At 39.0% G+C, this 23,227-nt stretch overlaps 2 protein-coding genes across 3 annotated transcripts; both read left to right on the top strand.

Moving 5' to 3' along the window:
• Positions 1 to 5,934: 5,934 nt before the first annotated feature.
• Positions 5,935 to 11,032, top strand: LOC139916527 (pyrokinin-1 receptor-like). The gene is made up of 6 exons (XM_071905445.2): positions 5,935 to 6,084; positions 6,285 to 6,381; positions 6,497 to 6,702; positions 7,254 to 7,475; positions 7,557 to 7,734; positions 10,611 to 11,032. Exons 1-6 carry the CDS (start codon positions 5,935 to 5,937, stop codon positions 11,030 to 11,032), a joined length of 1,275 nt encoding a protein of 424 aa, XP_071761546.1.
• A 3,291-nt stretch (positions 11,033 to 14,323) lies between these two features.
• On the top strand, positions 14,324 to 21,767 carry LOC139916535 (rho GTPase-activating protein 19-like). Of its 2 annotated transcripts, XR_011784857.2 has the most exons (12): positions 14,324 to 14,376; positions 14,732 to 14,985; positions 15,981 to 16,061; positions 16,639 to 16,848; positions 16,981 to 17,207; positions 17,433 to 17,519; positions 18,219 to 18,284; positions 18,479 to 18,709; positions 18,833 to 18,928; positions 19,094 to 19,204; positions 19,926 to 20,298; positions 21,224 to 21,767. XR_011784857.2 is itself a non-coding variant. In XM_071905452.2 (11 exons), exons 1-11 carry the CDS (start codon positions 14,330 to 14,332, stop codon positions 19,980 to 19,982), a joined length of 1,467 nt encoding a protein of 488 aa, XP_071761553.2. In that variant the 5' UTR covers positions 14,324 to 14,329; the 3' UTR covers positions 19,983 to 21,767. The 2 variants fall into 2 exon arrangements, 1 of the variants encoding a protein (XP_071761553.2); XM_071905452.2 differs by having other exon boundaries at positions 19,926 to 21,767.
• The last annotated feature ends 1,460 nt before the right edge of the window (positions 21,768 to 23,227 follow it).

Raw genomic sequence — 23,227 nt, forward strand, 5'->3', positions numbered from 1 at the left:
TGTGTGACGGGGGTATGCCCAATGCACCTCCAATTCCACTTTCTGATCTGTGTATAATCAATTCAACTCAAACTTTATTCAAGACTCATCTTAAAAATGAGGTCCATAGCAGATAAAAACAATACAAGACAATTACGCATAAATAGAAGAGAAAGATACACATAAAAAGATCAGGTGTACAAGGGCGGATATTTCATTTCACTGTTGGGGGGGACAATAAACAGAAAAATTTCTCAAGAGCAATTCCTGAAGGGGACACCAAAGGTGCCGCCAAAAGTACTGTTGTATTAAATGTATATAGAGGTCCATTATGAAACATTTCCATAAGCACTTCATTCCTTTCTTATGAAGATTTTATCAAATTGCCTTTGATATTACTGGGGTCTTTCTACTTGGCGTTTCGGTGCACTGAAAAATGATCGGATGTCTGTTTTTCTTTTCTCTGCCATTTTAACTGACTGGCTGACAAATAGACACACACACACACCCCACACACACACACAGCATGCAGGTTATTTACAGTAGTAGGTGAGATGCAACACCCATTAACTGAACTAAAGCTAATATATGCCTAATTAGATTTAGTTTTCCCGAAAAAGCAGATCTCTAATGTTTTGCTGTCAATGTGTAAAAGTCCAGAACGCTATGAAGCCTGCCAGAAATTTACTTATATTTTAACATAATGTTTGTTGTAATTATGTCTTTTTTATTAATTAAGTCTTCATTTATTTCCAAAATTATGAACAAAATAACATAGTGGCAGCCATTTTACATGCAGTAAGAAAAAAATAATATACTTAGAACCTAATTACATAGGGTAAGTTAATCTTAAATATTATATTATAGAAATATTACTGTTACCATCTACAAAAGATAAAGTATTTTGGTATGAAAACCCGCATTTTAATTTAACCAAGTATCCTGTATCATAAATACATGTCTGGCATTTGTAACAAACCAAACCGCTTGAAAATCGGTCGAAAATTCAGTGAGTTATGATGATTTTAATTGTGGACAGACCTCCTGCCTCCATACACACACATGCATTAGGAGACGCGGCTCCGTACCAACACGCTGACGCACAAGATTCAACCGCGAGGTAACGGAACAAAATGTAGTCTGGTTGCAATTGTGAATGTGTTTTATTCTATTGAGTGGTAGAAGTAAAGAAAAATGTCTGACACATCCTTTGTTTTAAGTTAACCTTTGCAAAGTAGCTTCTTACTGGAGGTCTGCCACCACTGACACACTTCCAGAGATCCTCCACAGACACTCGTACCGAGGGCTAATGTGTGTGTGTGTGTGGGGGGGGGGGTTCGGGGAGGCAGGTAGGCAGTGGACCAAACCACTGTGAGGCGTATGAGGGGGGGACGCAATCTTTCGAAACTTAAAAACGCATTGTTTTGCGTCTATAATTAGCACAAGTGCTTTCAATGCATATTATTATATTATTTAAAATTATATAGTTATGTTTACAATGATATATTGAGGGGGACAACTCTCTGTTAGTCCCAGGAAGGGGGGGTCCGGACCCCCCTGTCCCCCCCGTAATTTCCGCCCCTGCAGGTGTATAATTGTCCTCTCAAATGTTTTCCGATGCTAACTGGATCTATTATCTTTTTTTGTTTTTTTTGCCCCTGGATTTTTGGATCCCATTTGCCAAACATTTTGTAGTTAAAGTGAGTGAAACAATGTAAATAGAAAAACAAGACGAAAGAAAAAAAAAGAAAATCCACCTCAACAAATAAAGAAAAGCAAAATAGAGGAACCCTCAAAGGCAAAAATAGTCAATATCAGTGTTGGACACAGTTAAAGGCAATAATTTTACACCCGTATTCATTTTCATGAGACTAAAAATATAACAAGGTAAATGTTTCACTTTTTGTACTTGTCAGATCACTGCAGGAGAAGGCATCAATTTCATGCAGAAAAAAACTGCTGTTAAAGGAATAGTTCACCCAAAAATGAAAATTCTGTCATCATCTACTCACCCTCATGCCAGTTGAAACACAGGTGAAGTTTGTCCATATAACACACAGGGAGGTTGCCAGCACAACTCCATAGCAGCCTTCTCCAAAACAACTGAAGTCAGTGGGGACCAGTTCTTCAGAGTTCCAAAAAGACCTACAGTATATTTACACCATCATTTAGTGCAAATTTTAAGCTGATTGATTTGCAACAAATAATGGTGTATAGGTCTTTCTATTCACAGTGTGATTGTTTGGCTGTTTTTGTTTTGGAACTCTAAAGAACAGGGGGGTATTCCATCAAGGCGGATTAAGGAAAAGCCTGGCTTATTTTGATAAGTCTCGCTAATTTAAGTGAGAGTTCCGTTCCATTACCGTGGCTTATATGATTCCCTGCTCAGTAACCAAGGTAACTTATACCGCAGAACTAGCCTGCTCCGTAGCAGGCTGTCAAGCTTAATTTAGCTGTGTGTCAAAGAATGTCCGACGGGCAGAAACAGACTCCCAAAAGACAGTTCCGTCAGGTGTATTTTCGGAAACATAAGTTCAGCTTTTTCTCACAATGTGACCAAGCATGAATGTACATGTTTACTTTAGTTCCAAAGACCGTATTAATAAAAATAAGTCATGAAAATCATGTCTTACCACTTTCACTGTCTCCAAAATTAATCAATCAATCAAACTTTATTTATATAGCATAAGTCATACATCAAATGCAACTCCAAGTGCTGAACATAAAAAGACTTAAAAAGAACATGAGGTTATATAAAAAAAGACGTCTTATTTCATTTCCCAGCCGCATTCCGCGAAGACCCGCCCTACTCTGCCTCTGATTGGCTAGTAGTAGTAGTCAGCGCCAGCTCCTCTGTGGGTGTGAGGTCCTCAGGTGGAGGTCCCCCACCAGTAGCAGTGGCATTCGTCTTTTTTTTTGGTGGCTACAATGGTACATATTTACAGCTCAACAACTATTTTAACAAATACATTTCACATTTCATTATAGGTTACTTACCACTCTGGAAAATGTTTTTGTATTTAATTTTCACTTGTTGCCACATTCGTTTCTGGCTATTGAGATGGCTCCTGTTGAGATGTAACAGTGAAGAATGAATATAACATTAGGCCAAGGGTTACTAGGTCAGAGGGGCTTAATTAGGCTAATTAACAGTAAATGCATTGTAGTTATGTCGGTTCTCCTAAGTGAGCCTACACCATTATTTTAAACATACATCTGATATTATTTAGCCTACTGATAATATAGCCACACAGTCTTACTGTATCTAGTGATCTGAATGTTCATTTATTAATAAATACAAATGAAACAATAAGTAGGCTTGTATAACTTACGCATTTAGTCTGTCTGCAATTTTTTGCCAAGCCATCTCCCTCGCTTTGTTGATTGCGGCAGTATTGCCCTTTTTGGTGATGACCCCTTTATATTCCTCGTATAATTCCATCAGCAGGGTTTGTTCCACCGCTGAGAAGAACACAGCTCTCGTTTTTCCTTCTTTTTGCGACATAGTATCGTCTTTTCGACAATCGACTCTTCTGGGCTGCTTATGTACTTTTTCAAGTAAGCGCGGCTTTCATTAGCTGCGTTGATGAAATACCCCTCAGGTCCCCATTGACTTCAGTTGTTTTGAAGAAGGGTGCTACGAAGTTGTGCTGGCAACCTCCCTGTGTGTTATATGGACTAACAAATTTCACCTGTGTTTCATTTGGCATGAGAGTGAGTAGATGATGACAGAATTTTCATTTTTGGGTGAACTATTCCTTTAAACACGAGGGTTAATAAATATGAAAATATAAAGTTGGTCATTAACATTAAATATCTATCTGACTTTTATGTAACGACATTAACTGATGTTCTTCATTATGCAGTGGTGCAATTAATTATTTAATCAATTAATTAATGTGATGATTGTGTTTCTGAGTATTAGAGGGAGAGGGGAGAGAGAGACCAGAAGAGAGAGTGAGAGAGAGAGAGAAAGAGTGTCAGTGGGAGGGAGAGAGTCAGTTGTTTGTCAAGACAAAGAAAGCTGGCAAGCTGCTTCATCCTGCCTCTTTGCCTCAAGGAGGTAAGTCTACACATCATAATATGTTTCAGTATATGTTCAAAATGATTAGCTGTTTACTTTACAATAATGGCTTGAAGACGAATCACAGGTATTCTTGGTTTTGCTATTTGGTTTTGTTGCTCTAGTGAGAAGGTAACAGGTTGTCAGTGCATGCCAGATTACTAGACCGCATGACAGTCAGATTCATTTTGAGGGTTAAGGTTAGTATGAAACATTTGTATAAATAATTATTATTCCAGTGTAGGGGAGACCGGGGTTGGTTGGCACACTTATCACTCTCTGCCTTATTTCTCTGGCATAATTTATGTTAGAATATTCTAACCAGCAGCAAATGAAAGGTTAAGGTCTCAGCTATAAATAAATATGTTTTAATGTACACAAATGTTTTCTAAAATTAGGTGATTCATGATTAAAGTCATGTTGTGCATTTGTGCCAACCAGCCCCATCACGGGGTTGGTTGGCACATGTTATGGGGTTGGTTGGCACAATGTTAAAATGCTTTACTTACAAAAAATGAAGCAACCAATAGAAACAATTTGAACATTTAATTCAAACAAGAACCAGAAAACATGAACATTTAACAGAGTATCTACAATTTAATTTAATGTAATTTAATTTAATTTTATTTAATTTAATTTTCATTTTATTTTTGCCTAACTGGGTGGGAATGTTAAGGAAATAGCAACATATAATGATAAAAATACCATGAAAATTTTGATACTTACTTTTACCTCAGGATTACAAGAGTGTGATGACCGGGGAGTAACAACAATTTTCTTAAAGGGCAGTGACCACTTTCAAATCTTCTATCAAAATGTAGCTGATTCCTATGTCTATTAACTAGAAGTAACACATTTCCAATATCTCTATCTAACACAGGTTTATAATATGTTTAGTCCACAGACCACTTTTTTACTTTCGATACTATAAAACTGAAATGTTATGTGACTTTCAGATGTTTTAACATAGTAGATGAGTGCAGGTCAAGAAAGCAAACATTTTGATGTTACATTTTTGTTTCTGTGACCTTCAAAGGACCAGAAAATAGCTGTGTGCCAACCAACCCCTGTTGCCAACCAACCCCGGTCTCCCCTACATCATACTTCACCTTTTAGTTCATTCAATTTACCCTAATATTTGTGTGACTCACTTTGGCTCACCGGCACCAGTGTGCACACTGATCTTAACCTTCCCTTTATCTTGATCTAAATGTCAGCTATTCACTAAAAGATCTACCTAGTTTGTGTCAATGACCTCATCATTAATTTAATTTAATCTTAAGATTTGCTTTGGTTCAAGATGATCCAAAATGAATTTCATCAACTGAAATAGAAAAACATTGTAGTAGTACAGCGTGTAGCAATGTATTAACCATGGATGACCTTCACTAAAATGACAAAAATCATGGCCAACATGATCATGCTCAGGAATAGTCCTCAACATCTTTTTGATCTGCTGTGCCAGTAGTGATATGAAGAGACATGTCATTTGCATGCTTGCTTCAGTAAAAAGCTAAGATTCTTTCTAGATTGACTCATGCTGAATTTTGTTCTGTCACTACAGTTTAAAGAGAGACCTGTTGCGTAATACATGAACATGACAATTCCATTTCCTCGTTTTTATTTTGTCCAAATTTTGCATGATCACTGGGAAAGATGAAGTTGAGTGCAGCTGGTCAAAGAGCATGCTGACAAAGGGACACTCCAAATCTATTTTGTTTCCATATGTGTAAATGACTTCAGGATATTGAATGCATTCACACTCATTTAACCCAGAGGAGGAACTTGAGTTTGAAAATCCAACCGGCCATCAGAGGGAGGCCTACATAACCCAACCCAGCCCTGAAAATGCTTTTACTGCATTTCTCTAGTTCACATCCAGCTGACCCACCATGAACCTGTCAGAGGGGCTCTCGTTCCTCTTCTCCTGCAACGTCAGCCCGAGTGCGACGCCAGAGCTCGACATCAGTGTCACCAAAAGTGAGCCGCTGATAGTCGCTGTCCCCATGACCATCTTCTACAGCATCATCTTCTTGTTTGGAGTATGACCATTCGATTTAATACACACTAAGCAGTTTTATCCTCTGTATTAGAATACAAAAAGTGGTATAAGTAGAAGTAAACCAGTAGAAGCAAACCAGAAGTAATTCTAGACTTTTGCTGCTATAATATACAATGCAGTAAACACTAGACATCGGAGACCACTGCAGATACTGTACTGCTGTGCCTTAATGCTCCACAGGTCGTATTCAATGGTGTGAGCATACTGACCCTCATCATGGATGCTCATATGAGAGTCAGTGCGATCCGTTTCTACCTTCTCAGCTTGGTCATCTCAGGTACGCTACTTCCACACATCTCTATATTCCCACACTAGATTACTCACTCTACATAAGACTATAGGAAACCATGCTCTATCATAATTTATCTCCTTCTTCTTTCCTCTGATCTTAGACATTCTGCAGCTGTTGACCATCCCTGTGACTTTGTATCGGTACTACTGGGAGAGCTACCCCTGGCGCCTGGGCCAAACACTATGCAAGCTCTACTTCATGATCCGTCAGATGTACTGTGCCACCACCAGCTGGGTTATCATGACCTTCACAACTGAGCGCTATGCAGCCATTTGCCACACCATGTGGTCCGTCTCCAGCCCGAAGGTAACACGAACCGTTAGTCTGGAAGGAGCCAACGGAATGTTATTGTTTCCTTATGATTGCGTTCTGCTCTTCCACAATAAAATAGTGTGATCATGAAATAGATAATTTTAGAAATGCAGAAAAATCAGAAAAAAATGAGTTTTCAGGTTGGGTTCAAGCCCAAAGTTCATAATAAAACGTATTCCTCTTTCAGTGGCAAGGAATGTATGTAACTAAAATGCAGGCCCTTTCAAAATACAGACATACAAGACAAACATTTATAAAATACAATCGTAAACAATTACATGATCTATTTCAGACTGGCCAAATATAAATCACAGAATGGTTTGCTTGTTACTTGTGCCATTTTGTTTTGTATCTATAAATGAAAGAAAATAAAAGTTCACAAGGAGGGATGGAAAATGGCCACAGATGGCAGCTGTACCATCAACTAAAAGCAAAGGATACACAAAAGTGATATCAAATGAATGTAGAGAAAATCTAAGTGCATTTCATAAATCTAACAAACAACAACAAAATTCATAATCTCCTATCCCCTTTCCCTCCAGCAGAAGTCTCGCCTGCCGTGCCTCCTTTGGGTGTGGCTGATCTCTCTGGCGTCAGCGGTGCCCTTCGCTCTAGTCTACGGCCAGGCTCGTGCCTGCATCCTGGACTACACCGCCACCACACCAGAGGACGCCCTCCATGTCTCCACCATGTGTGAGATGACAGAGCCTGATCCTGCACACATCTACAAAGGAGCCTTACTCCTGAGGGCGGGTTTCTTCTTTTTGGTGAGATAAGAGCTGTTTGAAGGATCCATATGCACCAGACAAAACATGGACACTGTAGTCAGCGAGTCTCTCCAACTGCAGGTCCCATTGGTGGCCATCTTTACCCTCTACCTGCTGATCCTGCTCCACCTGAGGAGGAATGGGCGTCAGAGGAGAAACATGGGTCTCACCCGGCCAGATCCTGATGGAAGACGAGATGTCCAGTGCCATCAGAATGGAAAGCTGCTTTTAAATGAGAAGAGAGCTCTAAGACTCATGGGTAAGAAAGAGCCATGGATACTTAGAAAGCATTGTTCATGTCTTAAAGTTGTGGCTTTGTAAAAAATCCCAAGCTCGTTGATTTATCTCAAATTGATGTACATTAGGCTTTGCTATCAGCATGTTCTGCATGGTGATAAAGCACAAAATAAAAAAAAAATGGACAGATTCCTCCATTTGTGATTTATTAATTGATGGATTTATATAAAAACCTGGCATAAATTTGTTCAGCCCAAACAGCTGAACAAAATTATGATGCCACAGCAAATGATTCATCTTGAGTCTGAATGTGACCCATACAAAAGAAAGGAGGAAATCTTGAATACTGAGCAGCGTGAAGCGTCAAAAACGGAATGGTGGCTTCTTCCTTGAGCATAAACAAAACAGATGCACACAACAAATAGACACTCAAAAGACTGATTTTGTTGTTAAAATCCACTTTGAATGTCTCAGAAACAGGCAACTCCATGTCCAAGTCCCCACATTTTCATGTATGTTTACAGTAACTTACAGGCAGCAGAGTTGCCAAGTTACTGTATTTCTGACTTAAAAACCTACTGTAATAGTAATGTAACTCAGTTTACATATATAGGGCAATACTGTATTACTCTAGGTCATTTCTACTGTATTTTTTGATACTGTATTTTACTGCTGTAAAATCTCCAGTCAGTACTGTAATATTACTATCCTTTGAAATTACATTATAAATCAAAATTCTGTATTAATTAGTTTTTGACATACAATTACAGTTTTAGCCTTTGTTAAAAATGTTTACAATTGTTTTAGGGTAACTTTATTGGGGTAAAACTTTACCCCAATAAAGTTTTCATTTCCATTTTGTTAGCACTTTTAAGCTGATGATACACAGGCAAATCTTCAGGGCAAATTTGGGAAAAATGTGCTGGCAATGGGCAATGAGTATGAGTGACTTGTCAATGGGTAAAGAGGCAATGGCAATGATAACAAATTTGACAGTTGCAGAAGTGAAAGTGGATGGAATAACATACTGCTGCCATCCCTGTCATGTTGGCCTCGTCTTTTCTACTGATTGAATAGTTTTATCAAGGCTATCCACTGGAGTTTCACAACATGTATTGTATGCATACGGCTTCAACAGCTAGGTAGCTTGCTAGATTGAATGTTATGTAAAAAGAATCACAGTATTTCCTAGTTGTTTTTAGTGTTCAGTAGCACAACTTTCTGATCGTAAAGCATTTGATGTTTCCAAAGGCTAAATAGTCTACTGTAAATGCAAAAATTTACTTCACCCGTTGTGGGTCAAAATGACTAAGCAAGGTTCAAAAGTCTTCTGTGGATTCTTTATTCAGACATGCATGGTTCAGTTCAGTGTTCCAAACAAGCAACAAAGAAGTGACAAAGAACGGAGTTCAGGATCCACTTATATAGGTTAAAGTAAACAAAACTATAAATCTTGGCCCATAGCCAAACCTACTTGGCTCAAAACCAACCCACTAGTTCAGACTTTTAACTGCATGTCCACCTATAGAATCACTCAAAACCACACATAACCATATATAGTGATCATGCATGCATTCAAGCACTGATTACATCATTATAGTAAGCAGGACAAAAGACACTCCACTTTCCAGGACAAAGGAAAGCAAGAACAGAGTGTACTATCCATATAAAAAAGCACAATATTAATTTTATTTCTTACACTACCTGCCTTGTTATTAATTAATGGAGATATACATATATGTATATTTCAGTCTGCCAACTCGTGGCGACTAGGCTCTGATCCTGTCACTCCCTGCAGCGTACACCTAACCAGCCAAAGACAGCAGGGAGTGACGATAGGGAACTTTCCCCCCTGGGGGAGACCCTCAGAGCCTACAGGTGGATGCTGGGTGGAGGTGGGGATGATGAAACGATGTATGTTTAGCAGCAGCAGTACCGAGCAGCAGTAACCAGCAGTCTAAGCAGCGTAGCAGCAGCATGGCAATGTGAAAGAGAGTGGGCAGAGCACTACACGTTATAACACTCCAGTAGATAACCTTGATCCTGTCCAAGATGACAATGAACAGTATCTGTTATTTCATCCATTTTCACTCCTCCAACTGTCAAATTTGTCAGTTATTATTGCCCATTGCTCTATTTGCCCATTGCCCAGTCACTAAACAAAGGCTAAAACTGTAATTTGTACGATAAAAACTGACTAATACACAATTTTGATTTATAATGTAATTTCAAAGGATAGTAATATTACAGTAGCGACTGATATTAAAATACATTTAACAGAAATACACAGTGGAAATACAATATCCACGACAATATCCACTATATAATATTGTGTTTCCACTGTGTATTTCTGTTAAATGTATTTTGAGTCCAAAACATATTTCCTAGCAGTAATTTCTGACTTGATAACATTGTTTTTTGTCAAACCTCATTTTAAAAGTCACCAAAATTGATATAATATTGGGGGGTCACTGTGTCCAGGATCGTGGAAGACAGCACTGCTGCAGGAGAGCAAACAGCAGACTTGGATATGGGTGGTCCGTTTCTGAGACATTCTAAATGGAAATTGAGCTTTTGAGTGTCTATTTATCACTTATATTTGTTTTGTACATCAAAGAGGATTTTGGACATATAAGTTGTCTCTTACATACCTGTAGTACTTGGACCCGCAGATACTATGGGTCAGCTGTCGGTTGAAACAGTGAGCTCCTGCTGTGAGCCTCTTGCTGCTGACGATCAGTCCAAACAGGATTTGTCAAAATATCTCCAAAAAAGCCATTTCTAGGTGCCACAGGGGAGTTGAGGGCAAACAGAAGTACATACGTTTTTATATATAGGTCCAAAATCGCTGAACTTATCCTTTAAGAAAGCTGTTATCTTATACATTTTGTCTTCCAGGTGCAGTAGTGGTGGCCTTTTTTGTTTGCAACTTTCCAGACATTGCCTCGTCCCTGATGCAGGTGTACGTGGTTGTGTGGTCGGACACTGTCCTTTCCGTCTACACAGTCCTGAAGTCCTACCTGTCACTTCCGCTGTGGTATGTCAACAGCACTCTGGACCCCCTCCTGTTCTGTATCTCCTCCCACACCTTCCGCAGGGCCTGCTGGAGGACTCTGGGTAAGCTCAAGCCTCGCTGGAAGTACGGAAGCATGGCTTGGCTGCAGCAGAGGAGCTCTAACAAAGGGGCGAGCGCAACAGGCAGAGGGAGGAGTGATGGTAAATGCTCTGGAGAGAAGGCAGGTACAAAGAGAGGTCCAGCCACCCGCAAATCAGGTCAGGATGGGAATAGCCATGAAAGCCCCTTTCAACAGGAGCTGTAACACCAAGCACTCCAACAAACCACTCTCACCTGCTATTGCTGGTTCTGTACATGTATGTACAACAAGTATGAATGGCAAGATTTTCCCTTATATTCTTTATTTTATTCACTTCTTTTCCTTTCAGTGTGACATGAAATCTAGCTGTTTAATGACAACTAATGAATATCTTGATATTTATACTTTCAGTGAACATCATTCTGGATAGAATACAGTTGTACAGATGTTCAATCATATACAAATTGGGTACGTGCGTCCCAAGAGCCTGCAGCCTGTAGCCTGTGAATACAAATCAACTGTGTTCTGTTCTGTAGATATTGTAAAGTTTACAGTTTCTATAGAATTCAGTGAATTTGTATATTAATGTATGTGCTTAAAAATACAATCATGCTGCCAAGTAACATTCCTGTTAATTCAGAGGTTTTCTGCTGTAGCTAATAATGGATTTTTTGTTTGGGTGTTGTAAAACGTATATTATTGTGACAGATGAGAAGACATGTGTTGTAGCAATGTCGTGTTTGAGATTTTCCAAGAAGTTACTACACAAGGCATGGCAGTGTTTATGGTAAATATATTGATCATATTCATATCATATTGAACATATTTTGAACTTTACTGAATTTATTTGACATGGACGTCACAGTAGCATTAGAATTGTGTGTGAATAAGTTGTTTGTATTTCCAACATATGTGTTTTTGGAATATGTATTTTAGGGCTGCAACTAACGATTATTTTCATTGTCGATTAATCTGTCGATTATTTTCTCGATTAATCGATTAGTTGTTTGGTCTATAAAATGCCAGAAAATGGTGAAAAATGTCGATCAGTGTTTCCCAAAGCCCAAGATGACGTCCTCAAATGTCTTGTTTTGTCCACAACCCAAAGATATTCAGTTTACTGTCATAGAGGAGTAAAGAAACCAGAAAATATTCACATTTAAGAAGCTGGAATCAGAGAATTTTGACTTATTTTTCTTAAAAAAGTACTCAAATCGATTAATCGATTATCAAAATAGTTGGCAATTAATTTAATAGTTGACAACTAATCGATTAATATATTAAGATAATCGTTGCAGCTCTAATGTATTTAATTACTTCTGTGTATTTTGGCATTTGTATTTTTCAGAACAAAATACCTCGCAAGGCTATGTTTTTGTACTTTAAATAACACTAAATGAAACAACATTTTTTTGTTATACGTCACCAAAAGGTAGCCTAATTCAAGAAGATAATATGGTACACAAAATTTAAAAATGTAGTTTTTATAAATGTGTGCTCAAAACGAATCAAAATATCCATTTGACCAGATTTCCAACTTGATAGTAAATCTAAGTTGGTTGGAATCTACTGCAATAAAAAAAGCCTTCTTGTAATATGTGGAAGTTTCAGAAGGTATCATGCTGCAGTTTGAAAATTAAGATTTTTGAGGCAATATTCCAATTGCATTTGCTATTGTAATGACTTATGGAGAAGTCAAGCCTGTCTTTTTGTGCTGTCAAGACAACCACCAGGGGGACGCATGATGACTTGGCTGAGACCAGTCTATGTTGTCAACCTTTTTTACAGTCTATCTATGTTGGCAGACACTCAGGCCAAGTGGTGAATCCATTGAAATGGAAACTATGCTGCTTCTGTTGTTCATTCATAAAGCACAGTCTGATGCAAATTTTCATTACTAGTACTGTGTTCTTTCAGCCATTGCCTTTTTCTACCTTATTGTCCTCTCATGTGTGACATCATTTTTCATCCCAAATAAGGGATTCTGGATCCTCCCCTTCAGTCTAAAGTGAAAGTGAATAGGGGTGTAAAATGATTGCCTTTAAACCTGCAATAAGCAATATCAAAGCTTATAACCAATCCTGAAACTACTACTGTGTGCTATGTGGAGATTTCATTGAGACATAATGATTTTTCTAAAGCGTTTTGTCAAATTCTGGTCTGGAACGAAGCTCCTCCAGGACCATTCAGTACTTTTCCTTTTAGCTTGGCACCTCCTTCGCATTCCTGAAAATTTTCTCATAATGGTAGAATTGATGAAGTGAGGGACGAAGCTTAGTAAGAGTGTAAACTTGCTACCTACCTCTTCACTTGTGATTGTGGGGCACATACAGTTCAATGGGAGAAAGGTCTGCCAAAGTGAGTACTTGCATGGTACTTTGCAATGTTTGTCCTTGGTAGGCCTCAGTGTTGTGGCCTTGCTGTGTGTTATTTACAAATGTGTCAGTTTCTGTCACCCTCACTCTCTGGTCAGAAAATTTTGCTTATTGCAGCTTTAACTTTGTCCAATGCTAACAGTGACTATTTTTGCTTTCGAGGATCCCACTATTATGCATTTCTTTATTTGAACTTAGCTTATCTTCGCATTCCAGCATTTCATGGCTTCTTGAAGCAAGGAAAATGCAACATCCGCTACATGGTTGTTAGCAAAATATTTTTAAAAAATTCAGTAACACGTTAAAATATGTAATAACTTCACGATATGTTATTTCTACTTACATTATTTCACCTATTTTAAGAACAGAATGAGTGGCAAACAGCATCTAAAAATCCTTTTCACTTTTGCCATAGGCAAAATAATTTGGATCCAGATAGAATGTGAAAGCCCCTAAATGACGACAACACTTGAGAGGACAATTGGTGGCATTTTGGGTACGGCATCCCAAGAGCCTGCAGTTAACTCAGAGGTGATGTAACAAGCCTGTAGCCAAAGTGAATCCTGGGTTCAACAGCCTTGGTGTGAGCAAAGTACATTTTAAACAATCCCAATTTGGCTAAACAAGCATTATTACAGAAGAGAAGTTGATGTATCAGTTAAGATAAGTAAAGCAGAGGCTAAGGTAATATTAACCAAAATAGTACAGAGATGGCAGGAGAGATGGGATGGAGATTAGACAATTATATCAGATACAAAACAAAGTCAACAATGAAAGATATATTAGTGGAAGTAGGAGAGAGGAAGTCATGTTTACAAGAATAAGACTGGGGCATAACAGATTGAATAAAACATTACATCTTATTGGAAAAGACCACACAGGACCATGTGAGTCTTGGAATTATAACCAGTCAAATTAGTGATATGTTTGATTCATAGTAGCTTCAGTTATTAAATGCCATAGAGCTTATGGAGAGAATTGACTGTATATTGGGTCCACACACCTGAGCAGAAGGTGGCGGTAATGCACCAAGTTGATGGATGCCAACCGCGGTAAAAAGATAGGAAGAAGAAGAGGAAGAAGGCGTAGCCAATCCCATCACTGGGGGCGGTACTGGAAATGAAACAGCGGAAGATTCGAAACGAAGATGGCGGCTGAAAACGTTCCCCACAACAATAATAAACGAGACAGAAGGTACTATTGTTGATATTTCACTTCCTTACTACTTGTTACGTTGTTAAATGAATAGTGTGACAAATTATAGAACGTAACGTTATAGTTCCCCGAGATGGCTACTAAACTATGATGTCCACCCGGTATTCATCTCACTCGTTAGCTAACTTAGCAACAACTTGATAAGTTAGGTAAACAACCGTTAAAGTTGACGTTAATTCAAACTAGGTTAATTCAGCTGTTTGGCTCGTTAGATTTAACTGCTAACAAGTTTACTAATGTGTCTACCGGCTCTAAACGTTCCTAATATCATCCACAAAGCCTGATGATGGCCCGAGCTCTCACACCCAAACCTCCGTCTCTCTTTGTGCCACAGGGGCACGGTGTGCAGTGTGGTTATCAGCCAGGAGACTGCATCCACCAGCCAGCCAGTGATCTTCAACCCGGACTTCTTTGTGGAGAGGTTGAGACATGAGCGTCCCCAGGCCTTCACAGATCTGGTGCTCAGCAATATCACTCGGCTCATAGACCTCCCAGGGGATGAGTTTGCCCAGCTTACAGGAGAGGCTGAGCCCAGGCTGCCCTCCCACAGTGGCTTTCTACGCTCCTTCAACTTCCTCAAACGGAAAGGTTAGGCTAATAAAACCACTCTCAAAGTGTTGTACCATTGCTTACAAACAGTCTTTGAAAAGCATGTCCAAAATGAATATGCTATTTTATGTCTGTGATATTTTGGGTCTGTAAATTGGCACAATGGCATTGATGGTATTGCCTTAGAAAGGGCTAATTGATCTAGAAAAGGAGCAATATTTAGCATTCATCCAGAGGCTTCACACAGCACCTGGCCTGCTTAGACTGGTGGAAAATTATCACATCTGTCTCAATGTGAAACTCCCTGCAGACTATTCTGCATCTGTTGTTGTCAAAGTTGTCTTGTCTAGAACACAAGGCTGCCAGCTTTTGTACATTATGATAAGAACAAATTCTGAATATGTCAGGTGAAAACCTTTCAGGAACTAGGGCTGCAACTAACGATTATTTTCATTATCGATTACTCAATCGATTATTTTTTCAATTAATCATTTAAAATATAACATGTTAGAAACCTAATCCAATGACAAATGGCCATCACAAGTTACCAGAGCCCAAAGTGATTCTTAAAATTGCTTACTTAGTCTGACCAGCAGCCAAAACAGTATTCATTTTATAATGATATGAAATGGAGAAAGTGAGCAAATCTTAGCATTTGTGAAGCTGTAACCAGCAATGTTTGGTATTTTTACTCGATAAAGGATTAAAACGATCAAAATTATCATCGATTTATTTCCTGTTGATCGGCTAATCAATTAATCGACTAATTGTTTCAGCACTATCAGGAACTAAGAACAGCTTTGTTTTCACCGTGCATTTTTTACATTTTCCAATGGGTTTTGAAAGGGTTTGGTAAGCCCAAGGGTCGCAGAATTTTCTCAGCCCATGGAGGAGCATGCAATCCTTCAATTAAAGTAAAAACATGAAAATAGCCCAAATTGTTACAAGGTTTTCATACGAAAAACAACAGCGATGTACAATTTCTACTGTACCAAATACAATTTATTCTCAAGATGCCATTTGATGCCTTTCAGACAAAGGAGTGGTTTTTGGTGCACCATTGACTGAAGAAGGAATAGCACAGATATATCAGCTCATCGAATACCTGAGTAAAAGTGAGTACAGCTTTATCATTTCATAAACACGCATAACATCTGCCATTTGGTGGACACTTTTGTCGAAAGCACTTTACAGTACCATGAATGCATATGTTTGTAGCATGCGTGGCCCCAGTGAGAATCAAACCCCAACCCTGACAGTGTTAGTGTCATGCAAACATCATCATTAATGATTGCTTGATCGGCCCCATCAAATTGTTTCATCATCTTGTAATTCTTGTCATTGAAAATTAGACCTGTTAATACCAGTGCCAAGGTTGCATCCTTAATCTTTTTAGTTGTTCTTAAACTTAGTTGGGGAGCAGTGAATGAGCATGAGCTCATGGTCTATTTCTAGAAGGGGATGATGTCATTTGCTGAAAGTGGACACTGGGAGCAAACGCTGGAGTCAATAATTCATCTGAAAGCACTTTGCTCTTGCTGTCTCCCTCCTTTCATTTCATTCACTGTCTCTCTCCTCTGTGTCTCTCTGTATCTCGTTCACTCCGTTTCTCTCGACCCCATGTCTGCCGCCTACACACCACCTATCTTTTTTTTTCCTCCTCTCGGGCTGTCTCTCTCCATCCTCCCTCAGACCTGCATGTGGAGGGGTTGTTCCGTGTGCCGGGCCACAGCCTGAGGCAGGCGGCCCTGAGGGAGATGTTGAATTCTGGGGCAGAGATAGATCTGGAGACAGGCGACTTCCACCCCAATGATGCAGCCACGCTGCTCAAAGCCTACCTGGGAGAACTGCCTGAGCCCCTGCTCACGCACAGACACTACCATGCCCACCTGAAGATTAGAGGTATTAACACACATACACAAATCCTTGCCATGGCCAGCATTTCATACAAAATAAAATATAATTTAAATCCATTTAAAAGCAAGAATAGATTCAGAACTGTGTTTGTCATAACCCCTTATCTACTGTGTCCAGAGCTGACTCAGTTTGACGATAAGGGGAATAAGACGGACGTGCCCAACAAGGAACGCCAGATCGAGGCTTTCCAGCTGCTTTTCATGCTGCTGCCCCCAGCCAACCGCAGCCTGCTGAAGCTGCTGCTGGACCTGCTGTACCACACCGCTCGCAACCAGCACACCAACAAAATGTCTGCTATCAATCTAGCCACGATGTTTGCTCCACACATCATCTGGCCCAAAAATGTAGGTACCTTAGGGACATTTTTGCTTCCCTCTTCTGTAGCTCTGTCTATTGGTAAACGTGTTAGTTTAACTGGTAGAGACATCAGAAATATACATTTATATGTGGCCTTTACCAAATATGTAATAACCGCCCCCCAGTATGAGTATAATTAAGTAAAGCATGTCTGCAACTGTTTCCTTGACTTTGATTTGACATTCTTTGTCTCGGTAATGTTTGTGTTACAGGTGACGCCCAGCGATCTGCATGGAAATATCAAGAAACTAAATAATGGCGTAGCTTTCCTTATCAAGCACTCTCAAAAACTGTTCAAGGTGAGCAGTTTCACAATCATTCTTTTCAGAGCTTTACAACCACCAAAATATACGCTAGGTTATTATTCTATCTATCTATCTATCTATCTATCTATCTATCTATCTATCAACCTATCTATCTATCTATCTATCTATCTATGTTCTGTGTTCATGTTCATGTCTATGTTCATCTCTTTGGTGATGGCAATTTGAAATATTGCCAGGTGGTCATCTTCACCATGATGTGTTATTGACATTTCTTCCCTGTTATTTTTTCTTATTAAAAAGTCTTTTTTTCTTTGTTCCCTGAGTGAGCACTTCATGCCAATTGGCCTTGTTCCCATGGTTCCATGTAACGCAAACAGGATGATGCACGGAAGGAACACAGCAGAATTTACATCTGAAAGCAGTTGTTACTAAGTGATCCTGATCATCAGCTTTTCATGTGCTCCATGTGATCGGCAGTTTGCATGCTATAATAAGAACTTATTATGTTTCACCTGCTGTATTGCACACATAATGTACCTGTCCATCTGGAACAATGGCAATTATCTCTCTCTGAGTTAATAAAATACACCATGCTATATGGTGGGAGTGGGGCAATTAATTTCTAAAGTCACAATATGGTACACTAGATTGTGGTTTGCATGTACATTCAGCATAAACAACAATGCATTCATTTTGTTTATTGTTTGTTTGTTTTGTGTACTTTCATTGAAGGCACCTGCATATATCAAAGAATATGCCCGCTTATACTTCACAGGATCAAAAACCCTTCAGTCAAAGGTCAGTTTCTTTTTTTCTTTCTTTCTCTCTTTCTTTCTCTCTTTCTCTTTCCTTTCTCTTTCCTTTCCCCTTGTCTCTCTTTCTCTCTCTCTCACTCACTCACTCTCTCTCTCTCTCTCTCTCTCTCTCCCTCTCTCTCTCATTAAGTCCCTCCTAGTCTATATCCTGTCACATATTATGTCTGACCTTTCTAGGATGACCTGACACTGTGTGCTGGGACTAAGGACAGGCCAGTGGCCGGGGATGTGGTAGCAGACGGTGCCCCTTCCCCCTCCATCAGAACAGGTGGAGGTGTGGTCAGTAGCGCCTGCTCCAACGCTGGGTCGTCTGTGGGTCAGAGCCACACTGAAGCTGCCCTCAGAGAGCTGTACCAGCAGGTCAGCAACATGCCTGAGTCTGCCAAAAAGAAGAAACTCATCAGACAGGTATGTCAGCCCACTTATTTTAGCGTCGCTTTTACATGAGGGGAAGGAACATGTGGATAAACGTCCAGCAACTTAAGTGTGTTATATTTGTATTTATGTGTGTATGTGTCTGTGTGTGTGTAGTTTGAAAAGCAGCCTTTGCTGACACCTTCGCTTGACGCTCAGACACCGCTCAACAGGAAACATCGGCGCTCACGCTCCTTTGGGGGAATTATCAAGGTATATTTATAATGCTCCTGTGTATAGCGATTCCATTCACTGTTCAGTGTTCATACCATCTTGTTCTCTATTTTTGTGATGCTGCACCTCATGTTGATGTCAGTTAGTACACCCCCACCCCTTAAAAAAATTCTCCCCCAGTAATGAATATTGTTTGTGAAACAGAGGAGGGCGTTGGGGAGCCAGTCTTCAACAGAGAAGGAAAGCAGCAGACTGGCGAGTCCTGTACCCAGCGGTTCAGTGGACCAGGGAAAAGAAAACACCAGCGCTGGAGGAGTGAGTATGGCGTCGTCACACCCCACCACAAACATATAATGTTGCGAATAACATCTCAGTCTCTTAATCTTACTACAGAATACTAGAGACGGTTGTGTTGCAGGCATGGTAGAGAATAACTATTAATTTAGAATTCAAAGTGAGAACCTGCTTCTTGTGTAACGTAGGAACCATCAAATCATCACCAAGGTTAGCATAGATCATCACCTAGTGGTCCTATAGCTCAGTGTGTACAATATGACACTAACAATGCCAGGATGAGGGGCACTATTCCTGCTGGGGCCAATCACTAAAAATATGCATCCATAGTCCTGCGAATGGTTTTGCATAAAAGTGGCATAATTATTTCCACTACTTAAGTGGCGGAATTAGTATTGCATTGTTAGAAGATGGGAAAGCTCCTCAATTAAAGTGTTTTTCTATGGGAAATAATCATGTTGTGTTTCTATTTTACCAAACCAATCAAATTGTCACATTTGAATGGTGGGAGAGCATGATTCACTAAAGCTGTCGGCTAGTGACAAGAGTAGTTTTCCCCATGATTGTGCTGGAGGACTTTCTGGCACCTCCAGCCGTCTGTGGCTCACCACAGGCAAGCATGGCCTCACTTTCACTCAGTAGAGCTTACATTGCTAATGATGCTTGATGGGCTGAGCTGAAAGGATTAGAAATGACCTAACATTCTTTTTTTCCCCTCCCTCTCTCTTTCCATCTCCTCCAGGATTTGTTTCTTCATAAAAGGATGTGCGCTTCACCAAGTAAGGAGACATCAGTATAGCTGTTAGGTTAAGGGATCTTGTGACAAATTATATATTTGTCTCCCTGTTATATATACCAAACCGTGTGATATAGCAGAGTGTTTGTGATGGACTGTTGCCTTGTCCCCCTCAGGACTGGGTTTGTAGCCTGAGTCGTTGCTGATCTTTCTCAGTAAAACTGCTGGATAAATGAAATGTAGAAGCCATGTCAAGATCTGCGATCAATAGATTTTAAGATTCCTCAAAAAGTCTTACAAGAGTCTTACAATGAGATGACAAGTATGCAAGAAAAACAACCTAATTCCTTTGCAGTTTATTTGATTCCAGCTAATGCAGGTTAGTAAGTCTTAAGCTGATAGAGGTAAAGACGGGGAGTGATGTTACATGCTTTATGTTTGTGCAGAAATAATGCAATTCTCCAGTTTTAGTTGCTAACCTGAGCTCCAGACAGCCTTTCCCTGTGACCTGTCCTCTTAATTCCCTTACCTCTTCCTCATTCCATTCAGCATGATGGAAATGACATGCATTCAATCATATTTAATTTCTGACTCCTTTTAGAAGTAATATTGACTGAAAACAGATCTGTTTTTTAACTTAATTTGCCTCATTTTTAAAATTGATTTTGTTCAAGTTCTGGAATCTAGTGCATCAAATGTAGTGATAACAATGTTATGTAATGTGCTGGCATGGTTAAATATGCAATGTATTGCTAAGGTTTTTAGTTTACTTTTGTCTGTTTTAAATGTTTTATTTGCTCCTAAGTTGTAGTGGCTTTAGTTGGATTGACACAGTGTAGACTGTTCAACAGACTGTTACTCTTAGAAAAATGGTGGTGAATTCAGAGTTGTGCCTTAAAGTGAACATATCTATAGCTACTGTATGATGCAGTTTTTATTTAACTTTATTTAAGCATATGTTTGATTGATTTATTTTCTTTTTTCATAAATAGCCTATATAGCTTTGAGAGTATGTTAAAATAGCTTTAATGAATTCACTCAAGTGTCAGAGAGTAAACTGAGGGAGTGAAGGGTAAGTGAGAGAACGAAGTGCTGAAGCGAGGACTTTCAGTATGTTTGGGAATGAAAGGCCAAAGGACTAGCTCATGTGTTTGCACAGTTGGTGTGAACTTGCGTTTTCTTGGGAGTGATTTACTTTAGCCAAAGCCTTAAGTTGTCGACACTGTGATACATCTTTTTATTTAAAAGTACTGCTTCATATTATTATTTTATTTCGTTTCTGTTTTTATGTTTTTTCTATACAGCTTTTACTTTTTCTCAGGTCAGTTTTAATTCTCATGTTATTATGCATTTTCTTTTCTATATGCATTTTTTAATGTCTCTACAAATGTTCAGCTATGCAATGCTTGAATTTCATTTTGCTGTATTATAATCATTTGGAATTTTGGTTCATAATGTCTGTTTTTTTATGTTGACTGCTGTTGTTGGCCTTCTATTCTGGTTGTTACCCAGGTACTTTATGAGAGCTTACTAAGCTACCACAACGTCCTAAAACCTGGGGTTGGACACACACACGCACACACATAAATAGACACACACACAAACAAAACAAGCAATCTCCAGGCATTAACTGACTGGTATGCATGATTTCCTGGTGGAGATCTTTCTGAGGATTATAGGTTTCCCCTTTCTGTAGCAGCTTCATTGTCTGCTTCGCCAAACTGTTACAATTGAATCCTAGAAAATACAATTGAATCCTAATATGATGCATGCCACATGGTCTGATTTACGCACCATGTAGACTGATATTGATGCTACTGTGAAGCTATGCAATACATCTTAATTAAAAGACATGAAGCCATGATGTAGTTATCTGTTTATTTGAATCCTCAGGAAATCTATGCAGTAGTAAATGTGTAGACTTAAATGTTGAATTATTTTCCTCGCTTTTCCCTCGCTTTTTTTCTTTTTAATTTCTGCTTTCCCTCCCTTTTGATTTGTGTAATGTTTCTATCTGCAGCTGCAGGATGCAGTTCTACTCACAGCCACAAGGTGATGCTGTTTAGAAGCAAATAATTAGTCCTCAAAAGCACTTAAAAATCCAATCGTCACAGACCAGTTGTGTTTAAGACATGCCCATCACCACATGCAACTCCATAGCTGTTCCTTAATTGATGAGATAAAAGTGCTTAACATTAACTGCCACAGTTCACTGTCTTAAATAAGATGATGCTTTTCTGAGTGCTCGAATTTGATGTGGTCTTGGTTGTGCTTGATATGATATGAAACAGTGAAACCTAATTCACTTTCTTTCTATAATTGGTTGTTTTTCAGGGTTCATTTTTTTTTTATTCAACAAAAATAATCAGATTTTATATGAGTAAGACAACAAAAACTTCACTTAATGAAAAAAAAATCACTACAATAATTTTGTAATTCTGTCAAAAATGTGACAACTGAAAATTGTTAGACTAATGGACATTCAGTTGAAAATTAAAATATTTGATTGTATCTCTGCCTTCAAAAAAAGAGCATAAATGCACTATCCACTATTCCTCTTGTCTTGCTTTGCCCTCACCCCAGCTACCCAATGTCCTAGAGCACTAAAAGATTCTGCAAACTGTTTGGAAACTTAGTATGCCTATTGCAGCAAATACATCACCACAAAAAAAACTAATGAAAAAAAGAATTGCTCAAAAGGAAACATAAAATTGTTACTAAAGTTATTACTGCTCTATTTGCAGTAAATGTTTTGCCAAAACTGATGAATAAAAAAAAAAGAATATTGCATGAAGTCGAGGGTGAGTGGGCAGAGAGTAAGAGCAAATAGGAAAGAAAAGGCAGCTCTCCACAATAGGAGGAATGTCCCAGTGTGTCATTATGGTGTCCATGTCAATGCATGTTTGGTATTGTAAGTATATGTTGTACACATCTGTTAGCAGGGGCCTGCTCTTTCTCATGTTCTGTAAATACACAACAGGCAGCTTCCATGATAGGAATAGTATTGTTCTACAGTCAAAACTCAAATCAACGAGGTTTTATTTAGCATTCCTATACTCCAGAAGGGGCCTTATGACTGTAAAACGACTCAGACATACTGTAATCAACTATACATTATCTGGTGTGCACACAAAACCCACAAGCGTACATATTGAGTATGTGGATTTTTTTTTTAATTTATGTAGAAAAATGTGTGTTTCCTGCAAGCTATTGCTGTCTGTTCCTCCATATAGTAAAGGTTATTTCTAGTGAGCCAAACAACAGATGGACAACAGCATTGTGCATTTGTGTTAAAAGGGAAAACCAGA

The sequence above is a fragment of the Centroberyx gerrardi genome, chromosome 15, assembly GCF_048128805.1.
Source record: "Centroberyx gerrardi isolate f3 chromosome 15, fCenGer3.hap1.cur.20231027, whole genome shotgun sequence".
Classification (NCBI taxonomy): domain Eukaryota; kingdom Metazoa; phylum Chordata; class Actinopteri; order Beryciformes; family Berycidae; genus Centroberyx; species Centroberyx gerrardi.

Bases quoted from the DNA above. Each gene is read 5' to 3' on its own strand.
- LOC139916527 (XM_071905445.2), top strand. From the start codon at position 5,935: ATGAACCTGTCAGAGGGGCTCTCGTTCCTCTTCTCCTGCAACGTCAGC. The intron at 6,382-6,496 runs GTACGCTACTTC...CTCTGATCTTAG, and splicing joins TCTCAGCTTGGTCATCTCAG to ACATTCTGCAGCTGTTGACC. The intron at 7,735-10,610 runs GTAAGAAAGAGC...TTTGTCTTCCAG, and splicing joins GAGAGCTCTAAGACTCATGG to GTGCAGTAGTGGTGGCCTTT.
- LOC139916535 (XM_071905452.2), top strand. From the start codon at position 14,330: ATGGCGGCTGAAAACGTTCCCCACAACAATAATAAACGAGACAGAAG. The intron at 18,285-18,478 runs GTCAGTTTCTTT...TGACCTTTCTAG, and splicing joins CAAAAACCCTTCAGTCAAAG to GATGACCTGACACTGTGTGC. The intron at 19,205-19,925 runs GTGAGTATGGCG...CATCTCCTCCAG, and splicing joins AAAACACCAGCGCTGGAGGA to GATTTGTTTCTTCATAAAAG.